The sequence below is a fragment of the Nycticebus coucang genome, chromosome 3, assembly GCF_027406575.1.
Source record: "Nycticebus coucang isolate mNycCou1 chromosome 3, mNycCou1.pri, whole genome shotgun sequence".
Classification (NCBI taxonomy): Eukaryota; Metazoa; Chordata; class Mammalia; order Primates; family Lorisidae; genus Nycticebus; species Nycticebus coucang.
In genome coordinates, this window is record NC_069782.1 from 47,247,715 (window position 1) to 47,259,738 (window position 12,024).

General features: G+C 38.1%; 1 protein-coding gene across 12 annotated transcripts in view; it reads left to right on the plus strand.

The window, feature by feature from the left end:
- KCNC2 (potassium voltage-gated channel subfamily C member 2) overlaps positions 1-12,024 on the plus strand; it is a 243,879-nt gene that overhangs the window by 223,898 nt on the left and 7,957 nt on the right. For 5 of the 12 annotated variants that reach the window (XR_008378954.1, XM_053585397.1, XM_053585399.1 and 2 more), the window contains exons 2-3: positions 8,572-9,499; positions 11,605-11,769. Coding sequence is in view for 11 of the 12 variants with exons in the window: in XM_053585397.1 (XP_053441372.1) it covers positions 8,572-9,499; positions 11,605-11,769 (1,093 nt within the window). In the remaining variant the exon portion in view is untranslated. Of the gene's footprint in view, positions 1-8,571; positions 9,500-9,918; positions 10,023-11,604; positions 11,770-12,024 lie in introns of all 12 variants that reach the window. The other 7 variants (XM_053585401.1, XM_053585405.1, XM_053585403.1 and 4 more) reach the window with 4 other exon arrangements.

The following is a 12,024-nucleotide window of genomic DNA, read 5'->3' on the forward strand; positions in this document are numbered from 1 at the left end:
TTCTAGCCAATACAATTAGGCAAGACAAGGAAATAAAGGGAATCCAAATGGGAGCAGAGGAGGTCAAACTCTCCCTCTTGCTGATGACATGATTTTATACTTAGAGAACCCCAAAGACTCAACCACAAGACTCCTAGAAGTCATCAAAAAATACAGTAATATTTCAGGATACAAAATCAATGTCCACAAGTCAGTAGCCTTTGTATACCCCAATAACAGTCAAGATGAGAAGCTAATTAAGGACACAACTCCCTTCACCATAGTTTCAAAGAAAATGAAATACCTAGGAATATACCTAACGAAGGAGGTGAAGGACCTCTATAAAGAAAATTATGAAATCCTGAAAAAGGAAATAGCAGAGGATATTAACAAATGGAAGAACATACCATGCTCATGGATGGGAAGAATCAACATTGTTAAAATGTCTATACTTCCCAAAGCAATCTACCTATACAATGCCATTCCTATCAAAATACCAACATCGTACTTTCAAGATTTGGAAAAAATGATTCTGCCTTTTGTATGGAACTGGAAAAAACCCCATATAGCTAAGGCAGTTCTCTGTAACAAAAATAAAGCTGGGGGCATCAGCATACCAGATTTTAGTCTGTACTACAAAGCCATAGTGGTCAAGACAGCATGGTACTGGCACAAAAACAGAGACATAGACACTTGGAATCGAATTGAAAACCAAGAAATGAAACTAACATCTTACAACCACCTAATCTTCGATAAACCAAACAAGAACATACCTTGGGGGAAAGACTCCCTATTCAATAAATGGTGTTGGGAGAACTGGATGTCTACATGTAAAAGACTGAAACTGGACCCACACCTTTCCCCACTCACAAAAATTGATTCAAGATGGATAAAGGACTTAAATTTAAGGCATGAAACAATAAAAATGCTCCAAGAAAGCATAGGAAAAACACTGGAAGATATTGGCCTGGGGAAAGACTTCATGAAGAAGACTGCCATGGCAACTGCAACAACAACAAAAATAAACAAATGGGACTTCATTAAACTGAAAAGCTTCTGTACAGCTAAGGAGACAATAACCAAAGCAAAGAGACAACCTACACAATGGGATAGGATATTTGCATATTTTCAATCAGACAAATGCTTATAACTAGGATCTATAGAGAACTCAAACTAATCCACAAGAAAAAAGCCAACAATCCCATATATCAATGGGCAAGAGACATGAATAGAACCTTCTCTAAAGATGACAGGTGAATGGCTAACAAAGACATGAAAAAATGTTCATCATCTCTATATATTAGAGAAATGCAAATCAAAACAACCCTGAGATATCATCTAACCCCAGTGAGAATGGCCCACATCACAAAATCTCAAAACTGCAGATGCTGGTGTGGATGTGGAGAGAAGGGAACACTTTTACACTGCTGGTGGGACTGCAAACTAGTACAACCTTTCTGGAAGAAAGTAAGGAGAAACCTCAAAGCACTCAACCTAGTCCTCCCATTTGATTGTGCAATTCATTACTGGGTATCTACCCAGAAGGAAAAAAATCCTTTTATCATAAGGACACTTGTAGTAGACTGTTTATTGCAGCTCAATTTACAATCGCCAAAATTTGGAAACAGCCTAAATGCCCACCAACCCAGAAATGGATTAACAAGCTGTGGTATATGTATACCATGGAATACTCTTTAGCTATTAAAAAAAAAATGGAGACTTTACATCCTTCGTATTAACCTGGATGGAAGTGGAAGACATTATTCTTAATAAAACATCACAAGAATGGAGAAGCATAAATCCTATGTACTCAATTTTGATATGACAATTAAGGTTATGGGGGGGGAGGAAAAGCAGAAAGAGTGATGGAGGGAGGGGGGCGGGGCCTTTTTTGTGGTCACACTTTATGGGGACAATACATGATTGCAAGAGGGACTTTGCCTAACAATTGCAATCAATGTAACCTGGCTTATTGTACCCTCAATGAATCCCCAACAATAAAAAAAAAAAAGAAAGAAAGAAAAACCCCAGGTGACTCAAGAAGTCACATAATAATTAAAAAAAAATCATAAACACATAAATCATCTATACATAATGCATTTATGGGGTATAATGTGCTGGTTTCATATAGAATTAGGAATGCTTCCATCACACTGGTTAATATATAAATCTAATTTACTTAATGATTGTGTTAATACATTTATACTCAATACTAATAAATCCGACATGTAGCCTTGCATTATGCACCATAGGTGTGATCCTATGATTCACCCTCCCTTGATCTGACCTCTCCCCTCCGCTCCCATCTGCCTTCCTCCCTTCTTCATCTTGGGCCATAGTTGTGATCTGTTCTTCATATGAAAGTGTGAGTGATTGTAAATTGGTTTCATAATAGTACTGAGTACATTGGATATTTTTTCTTCCATTCTTGACATAATTACTAAGAAGGATATGTTCCAGCTTCTTCCATGTAAATGTAAAAGAGGTAAAGTCTCTATCATTTTTAAGGCCACATAATATTCCATGGCATACATATACCACAATTTATTAATCCATTCATGGGTCAGTGGGCACTTGGGCTTCTTCTATGACTTGGCAATTATGAATTGAGCTGCAATAAACAATCTAGTACAAATATCTTTGCTATAAAGTGATTTTTGGTCTTTTGGATATACACCTAGTAGAGGAATTGTAGGATGGAATGGCAGGTCTACTTTTAGATCCCTGAGTATGCTCCATACTTCTTTACAAAAAGTACGTATTAGCCTACATTCCCACCAACAGTGCAGAAGTGTTCCCTTTTCTCCACATCTACACCAACATCTGTAGTTTGGGGATTTTGTTATGTGAGCCACTCTTACGGGAATTAGATGATATCTCAAAGTGGTTTTGATTTGCATTTCTCTGATGATTAAAGATGATGAGCATTTTTTTCATGTGTCTATAGGCCATGCGCCTATCACCTTCAGAGAAGCTTCTGTTCAAGTCCCTTGCCCAGAATGAAATGGGACTACTTGTTCTTTTCTTATTAATAAGTTTGAGTTCTTTGTGGATTCTGGTTATCAAATCTTTGTCAGAAGCATAACCTACAAATATCCTCTCCCAGTCTGATGGCTGTCTGTTTTAATTACTGTGTTCTTGGCAGTGCGGAAGCTTTTTAGTTTGATCATATCCCAGTAGTGTATTTTTGATGTTGATTCAATTGCCTGGGGTATCCTCCTCATAAAGTATTCTCCCAGGCCAATTTCTTCAAGTGTTTTTCCTGCACTCTCTCCAAGAATCTTTATAGTTTCATGTCTTATGTTTAAATCTTTTATCCAGTGAGACTCAATTTTTGTTAATGGTGAAAGGTATGGGTCCAGTTTCAGTCTTCTACAAGTCACCAGCCAATTCTCCCAGCACCATTTGTTAAATAGGGAATCATTCCATAATTTATATTTTGATAGCCTTATCAAAGATCAAATGATGATAAACATCTGGGTTTATCTTTTGGTTCTCAATTCTGTTCCATACATCTACATCTCTATTTTTGTGCCAGTACCATGCTGTTTTGATCACTATAATTTATAGTATAGTTTCAATTCTGGTAGTGTGATTCCTCCTGATTTTTTTTATTTCTAAGTAATGTCTTGGCTATTAAGGTTTTTTTCTGGTTCCATATAAAAAGAAGTACTGTTTTCTCCAGATCTTTAAAGTATGATGGTGGTGCTTTGATAGGGATTGTGTTAAATTTGTAAATTGCTTTGAGTAATATGGACATTTTAACAAAGTTGATTCTTCCTAACCATGGTATCTTTTCCATTTGGAGCATGGTATGTTTTCCATTTGTTAACATCTTCAGCTATTTCTTTTCTCAGCATTTTGTAGTGTTCTTTATAGAGATCTTTCACATCCTTTGTTAGGTAAATTCCTAAATATTTTATCTTCTTTGGCACAACTATAAAGGGAATAGAGTCCTTGACTGTTTTTTCAGCTTGACTATTATTGGTATATATAAAAGTTACTGATTTGTGAGTATTGATTTTGTGTCCTGAGACACTACTGTATTCCGTGATCACTTCTAAGAGTTTTGTGGTTGAGTCCTTGGGGTTTTCCATGATAACATCATATCATCTGCAAAGAGTGAAAGGTTGATCTTCTCTGACCCTATTTTGATACCCTTTATCGCCTTCTCTTGCCTGATTGCAATGGGTAAGACTTCCATTACAGTGTTAAAAAGCAGTGGAGACAATGGGCAACCTTGCCTGTTTCCTGATCTGAGTGGAAATGTTTTTAATTTTACTCCATTCAATATGACAGAATTCTACCAAACCTTTAAAGAGGAACTAGTACCTATATTACTTAACCTTTTCCAAAACATTGAAAAAGAAGGAATACTTCCCAACACATTCTATGAAGCAAATATCACCCTGATCCCCAAACAAGGAAAAGAACCAACAAGGAAAGAAAACTATAGACCAATACCTTTAATGAATATAGATGCAAAAATATTTAATAAGATCCTACCAAACAGAATCCAGCAACACATCAAACAAATTATGTACCATGACCAAGTGGGTTTTATCCCAGGGTCTCAAAGTTGGTTCAATATACAAAATCTATAAATATAATACATCACATAAACAAAATGAAAAACAAAGACTATATAATTCTCTCAATAGATGCAGAAAAAGCTTTTAAAAACATCCAGCATCCTTTCATGATCAGAACACTTAAAAAGAATAGGCATAGAAAGGACTTTTCTTAAACTAATAGAGGCCATCTACAGCAAAACCACAGCCAGTGTCATATTGAATCCCACACTCCCACAACCACACAACCAGGATGAAACCTTGGTGGGTCCCTGGTGATGGGCCCAGGTCAAGAGTTCCAAATCAATTTTCCCAGTGGACACAAACACTGATCAGGTGGGAGAGTTCAAAAGGTCTTCAGCATCTAGGCAGCGGGGGTCCACTGGCAGCTGAATTTGACACCAGTGGGAGGGACTGTAGAGCTGCCACCATTGTCAGGGGCAGCACTGCCACTGTCTGGGGTGGTGCCGCCAGTCTGGGGTACTTATGTGTGCAGGTTGCAGGAGTCTACAGAGAGCTAGAAGGCATTGCTACTCTGGGGTACTTATGTGTGCAGGTTGCAGGAGTCTACAGAGAGCTAGAAGGCATTGCTACTGGCTGCTAGAGTCACAGGAGCCAGGTGGGGAACTGGAGGGTGGAATTGCCACTGCCCCAGTTATAGTCATTAAAAAGTGGTCTATATACCACATTCCCCTTCTAATAATTTAAATAGTTTCCAAGTACTTATATTTCAAACGCTAAGTGTAATGTCTTAAGACTGCTGACCTTTTCCTGACAACATAATAACCTGTTTAATTAATATAAACGTCAAGTCCTAGTAGTTCTTCTTAAGGTAATAATTATACTTTAAAAAAAATTCTAAATACATATATGAGGATTTCTAATATTTGCATAGTACTTTAAATTAAAAGCCACTTTAAGATTTAGCTTGTATTTTCAATCATCCTAAACAATGATGGTGGTAACATTATTTAAGATAGGTGAATTCTATAGGTTCCCCAATAGGTCAGCAAATTAAAAGAAACGCTATTAAACATTCTAAATTTAACTTACAACCTTGTTTTTAAACCTGGGTAATATTTTGGTTAATTAAAATTTCCTTAGAAAATAGGGCTAACATTTAAAAAGGTAGAGTCTCCATGCTGAGTTGGGATTTATATAACACAATCTGCGTGACCTGGGGAGAGTTGGGAAGCCTGATTCTGTTTTGCTGTTATAGTGAGGATATCATCCCTTAAATTTTAGTCTATTGACATTTTGTCAGATATTTCTGTGACCCCCTTGGTCTAAACACAATAGAACGTCTGTAAGTCAACCACTCAGAGGACTATAACAAACTGTTCTACATGCTGAGGTGGTCAATACAATGAACTAGGTCTACTGTGCTGTAAGGTACATGTGGTACACACACAACCAGTCTGTGAAAATTAGGTCAACTTAAAGAGGTGGTTGATGTATGGAGCTTCTACTGTGTAGTCCTTTATTTTGGTCTTCGCAAAGTATTCTATATTTTTTCTCTATTGCAAGTAATTATTTTATCTCTACCTCTAGTCTATTATGATTTCCTCAAAGGCCAGGACGATGTGCTGTTAAATTAAGAACCTAGTCTGTGGCCTAGCATAGAGAGGCATCTAATGTATATTCGTTGAAGAATGAATGAAGGGTAGGAAAAAAATCTGGTTGGAAAGGGCCCCAGTGTTTTTTATCGATAAGCATCAAAGTGTACTAGAAAACTGTTTTTGTTGTATGCAGGTGGGCAGGCAAGCTAGGACTAATTTTGAAAGAGCAAAATATTGAGACATCCCACTCAATTCACTATATGGATGTAGATGGAGAGAATTAGAGACCACAAACTTAGCTGAAGAACATTAATTGTATAAAATAAAATTGTGGCTTATTTTGAGTGCCTTACATTCTCTAACTGTTTCATAGACAGAATTTGTGCAATAAAACATCCAACATTTAGTCTGAAATGCTGGAGACTCAGGTGGGACTGGTAGAGAGTGTGGTTGGTGAGTGGAAGGAGTCAGTAGGCACATATTGGTAGGGCTCTACTGACAAAAGACTTTAAGGCAGTGCTCACAACCGACAGGAACTGTATTAAAGGGCCATGGCATTAGAAAGGTTGAGAACCACCTCATTAGGGGCAATTTAGAAGTAAATGTGACCCAAATCTATAGATAAAATTAGAGTTACATTAAGAAGTAGATTATGAATCAAGAGCAATTGGTTTTTCCTCTAAATGATGTCATCTTTTCGATGTTTATATGGGGTCATAATACCTAGTATCATAACAATCAATTTTAAAAGAATTGTCTATTTATTTGTACAAAGGGAAAATTGAATGAAAAAAGACATGCTAATATATCATAATATGTATGGGGAAGTTCATGGTCAGATTGTAACACCCCAGCCCAGGGAACTTGAAAGTTTTTAATGGGAAACTAAGTCAACGCCATGAAAATGACATATTGTATAAGACTACACCCCTGATAGACTAACCGGCATGCCACGTACAAAAAGCATTTGGGGTGGTTATTTATAGTCACAGTCCTAATATTTTTTAGTCCTTATGTATAGCCCTCACATATTTCGTGGATTAAAACTCAACCAGGTATAAAATGAGATGGTTTCAGTGTCTTCTGGATACCTGGCTCAGGTCTTCTCAGTGGTGGGTTTAAGGAACAGATGTGAAGGGGCACTTTGGGTTTCAATTAAACCCTATTATTTCCAAGTAAAGACTTCTTTGCACTTGACTGACAGCCTCCCTCTGAATAATTCATTTATTTAGATATTCAAGGGAGAGTCCACTGGTGTTGGCTGAGTCTGCTAAACCTGAGAGCATCATCAGAGAACACCCGTGGTCTGTTGGCTTCTCAGGAAGCCTCGAGCCCTGAGTATAAAAGTGTCATCCCCTCCAACCACTCAGTTTCAAGTTCTCAGGTCTTTACTATCAAGAAGTATGTTATCCCAGCCTAAGTGAATGGTTTTTAACATATTGGTATTCTATATTTGAGAGTTTGGTAAGTTAAGGGAACAGAATTTGGGACTAAACTTTCTCAGTATGTGTCGGTCTATGAAGTTGCAGCTTATGACCTTGGAAAAATGAATTGAAATCTCTGTGTCTGATAATCCTCATCTGTAAAGTGGAGGAGTCACTGTGTGGTTATGAAGATTAATGTGAATTAATTATGTAAATTGATTTTAAGCCTATTTTATACTAGTGAGAACCAGTCAGAGCTCTTTTTTTCTGCATTCATAGGTATGTGTACTCATGTATTATTGGCTGAAAAAATGAAATAAGAAGTTGAATTAAATAAACTACAACTTTATGTTACTCTAAACACCTTGAAGTTCTTTTTAATAGAGTATTTAATAGAGGAAGAACACTATCTTTTTACTAGTTCCTTAACTCAGCTTCTTCTAAGTCTTGTTTACTCTTCCCTAGACTTGATCTTTTGGAAAAGTCTCCACCTGAAATTGACATAATTTAAATGCCAGCATGTATTGTAAATATTTTTTTCCATGTCCATACCTCATGCTATCTAGAATATTTTATTTACAGATAGAAACTTAGAGTTAAATGTTCGTGGCTTCTAGAGTTCTATCAGTATGTCATACATTTTATATTTATCAGTATAAAACTTGATATGAAGATTTCTCAGATCACAATTATCTAAATTTCTTTTTTTTAATCTATTGCCTGCTGAAATTGTTTTGGAGTAATCATTATGCTCTCCTAACAGATTTTTTTCTTACACAAAAAACTGATGAAATTATACATAAAGCAAAAATCTGTGTCTGTGTAAATTGGAAACAGAATTTGAACACATTGCCTGTACCTCTAACCAATGTTACAAACACATTTCTTCTTTTGCTTAGGTAACATCCCAAGTGAAATCTCTAAATATAACCTATTCTTTTTTATTTACAGGTATTAATGCTACTCTTAGATTTGATTCATAGTGTATATTCTGATTCAGATCACTTTTTTTTTAATTTATTTCTTTTCTTTCTACAGTTTATTGCTTTTGCTTCTCTATTTTTCATCCTGGTTTCAATCACAACTTTCTGCCTGGAGACACACGAAGCTTTCAACATCGTTAAAAACAAGACAGAACCAGTCATCAATGGCACAAGTGCTGTTCTGCAGTACGAAATCGAAACAGACCCTGCCTTGACCTACGTGGAAGGAGTGTGTGTGGTATGGTTTACTTTTGAATTTTTAGTCCGTATTGTTTTTTCACCCAATAAACTTGAATTCATCAAAAATCTCCTGAACATCATAGACTTTGTGGCCATCCTGCCCTTCTACTTGGAGGTGGGGCTCAGCGGGCTGTCGTCCAAAGCCGCTAAGGACGTGCTGGGCTTCCTGCGGGTGGTGAGGTTCGTGCGGATCCTGAGGATTTTCAAGCTCACCCGCCACTTCGTGGGCCTGAGGGTGCTCGGACACACGCTCCGAGCCAGCACCAACGAATTTCTGCTGCTCATCATCTTCCTGGCTCTAGGAGTTTTGATCTTTGCCACCATGATCTACTACGCTGAGCGGGTGGGCGCTCAGCCCAACGACCCCTCGGCCAGCGAGCACACGCAGTTCAAAAACATTCCCATCGGGTTCTGGTGGGCGGTGGTGACCATGACGACCCTGGGGTACGGGGACATGTACCCCCAAACGTGGTCGGGGATGCTCGTGGGGGCCCTGTGTGCCCTGGCTGGCGTGCTGACCATAGCCATGCCCGTGCCTGTCATTGTCAACAATTTCGGAATGTACTACTCGTTGGCGATGGCGAAGCAGAAACTTCCAAGAAAAAGAAAGAAGCACATCCCTCCCGCCCCCCAGGCAAGCTCGCCTCCCTTCTGCAAGACGGATTTAAATATGGCCTGCAATAGTACCCAGGCCGACGTGTGTCTGGGCAAAGACAATCGGCTGCTGGAGCACAACAGATCAGGTAAGGCGCTACTTCAAATGCATGCTATTAAATGCTTGATAGACCGGTCTGTTCCTGGAGCAGAAGGCGGCCATTCTCGTTTTTCTCAAACGCTCCTCAGTGTTCAGCCCCGCCCCTTCGCAGAGCCCCGCCCCTTCGCAGAGCGCGTGTTTGCGTCAGGCTGATGGACAGCTGGGCGGTGGCGTTTCTAAAGGAGGAGCCCCAGATAGAACCGCGCGTCGCTGCTCTATAGAGTTCTCCTGCTTTGGTGGGAATGCCCTTTGCTGATGGTGCCAATATTTTCTTTTGCCTGTTTGTTGCTCTTGTGCCGATGTTTCCTTGTTTCCCTGCACGCTGTGACGGTATGGTACTGGCCATTTTCCATCCTTCATCCTCCAATGTCGATCTCCATATCGTTCGGCTTGGTGTGCTTGTCTCAGTGCTGCCTCTGCCCCACGGTGCCATGCACCTCAACCTCTTTCACAAGAAGCAGTTATTTAAGAAGAATGGATGCTTACATTTCAAAGGCCTAAACACCAAACAGGTGATATGGACGATGACCCCTTTGATGACAAAGCTTTTCCCAAATTAATACTCTGGAGGAATTAAATTTTCATTGTTTTTAAGCTAGGTAGAGTAATTTAGTATAAGCACGTGGGTGAGGCAAGATGGCATGTAATATAATCAACTCACTATTATTCAGAGGATAGGTGATCCACTTTGGCTACTCAATGGAAAAGTAGAATTTTTTTGTGGATTTCCATTCTATGCATTGGGCTCTGCTCCCTCTCCAAACTCAATTTTGAATGATTTACTGTTTCAAATTAGCTAAGCCCCTTCTACCTTCCATTGCCATAGGTAATCTAGGGTTGATTGACTATAGATTTAGATTCAGTTTGCCACAGTAGTGATAGTCAGTGGTGACATCTTTAGTCTACTAGGGCTGGTGTACAGATGATATATTTTTGATGAAACAATTTACTTAGCTTTTACCCTACTATGAAAAAATAAGGTACATGAATTCCCTAAAATGTAGGTATATTTCGTATTTTTCTGGATAAAAATGGCTTATGATTATTCCATGTGAATAATTTTGTACAATTTATAAATGAAAAAAAATAAAAACACCAATTAACAAAGAAACAAGGAAGGCAGGTGCCATTTTCATAGGTCCCTCTTTAGCTACCAGAAGTTTTTATGAGGTAGATAGAAGGGGAAAAACAAAACAAAACAAAACAAAAACTGGCTGGAGCTGAACTACTGTTTGTAAGTTTTATTTATAATCTTTATGTTCAATATATACCTAAAAACTATGTTCTATATATACGTAAAAACTGGTAAGAATATCTTTACGAAAGACAGAGTTTAGTTAGTACTGCTGTCATCAGACTATTCTCCCAGCATATCTATTCAGAGCCCTTAGAAAGGACATAGAAAAAGAGGACACACTTTCATCCCAAGTAAACATTGTAATAACAAGCTAGTATCTAGGCTAATAGGATGTGAAAGTCTTTGGCAGGGATACAGAAGTAAACAGATAGTTATTTCAAGGGCATTTGGAGAAGCTGACCTTGTCCCATTGTATGCTCAAAAATATTTTGCTGCTCCACAATAGAGTGCCTGAACAAGAAGTCTATGCTATTTGGAATTATTTTTGTTAAGATTTTTAGGAAAAAAATACCTTCAGAAATAATTAAAATATATTTCTTAAAGAAGTACATAAAAATATTAAGTTAAGAACTTTTTCTTAAATAGGCTCCACTCTTAAAGATGCCTATTGGAGTATCCAGATAGCATGTCAAAAATTGTAAGATTATAACTTATGTCCTATTTCATTATCACCCTTACTTTGAATTTGATGGTGTGAAATCCTATTCCCTATTAGACAAAATCCAGAAAGAAATTAAAATTTCCCAAAGTACATTCCCCTCCTTTTTAATACATTTCCATTTTGCCCCCATGTAATGTTTTTGTGAAGAGTGATGAAAATTCTTCTTCTTACTGTGATGTGATTCTCGTGTTTTGTATATGGAGTGACTGGACTATGGGCATTCCGTGTAAACTCTCTGTCCTGTCTCATTTCCTCATCTGTCACTGTCTGTCAATGGGCATGGTGCTGTGACCAGTGTTATCAGGTGACGACAGTACAGGAAGTGAGCCGCCATTATCACCCCCAGAAAGGCTCCCCATCAGACGCTCTAGTACCCGAGACAAAAACAGAAGAGGGGAAACATGTTTCCTACTGACGACAGGTGATTACACGAGTGCTTCTGATGGAGGGATCAGGAAAGGTAGGCATGCTATCTCCTCAGATCGTAACAGGTGACTTCATAATTAAGTGCTGAAAATACATGGAGTAATGTGAAATGCTCATTCATTGTTTTCTGGAAAGACTGCATGCGGTGCTCTTTTCTTCTTTCTATCGCATCTTCTCTCTTTAGAAAAAATTTTAAATACGTAATAGTGATTGTCATATCTGAAAGGCATTTCATCCTTTCCTCCTCCTTCCTTCCTTTTTCATTTTTTTCGTTTGCCATTTGTCTATG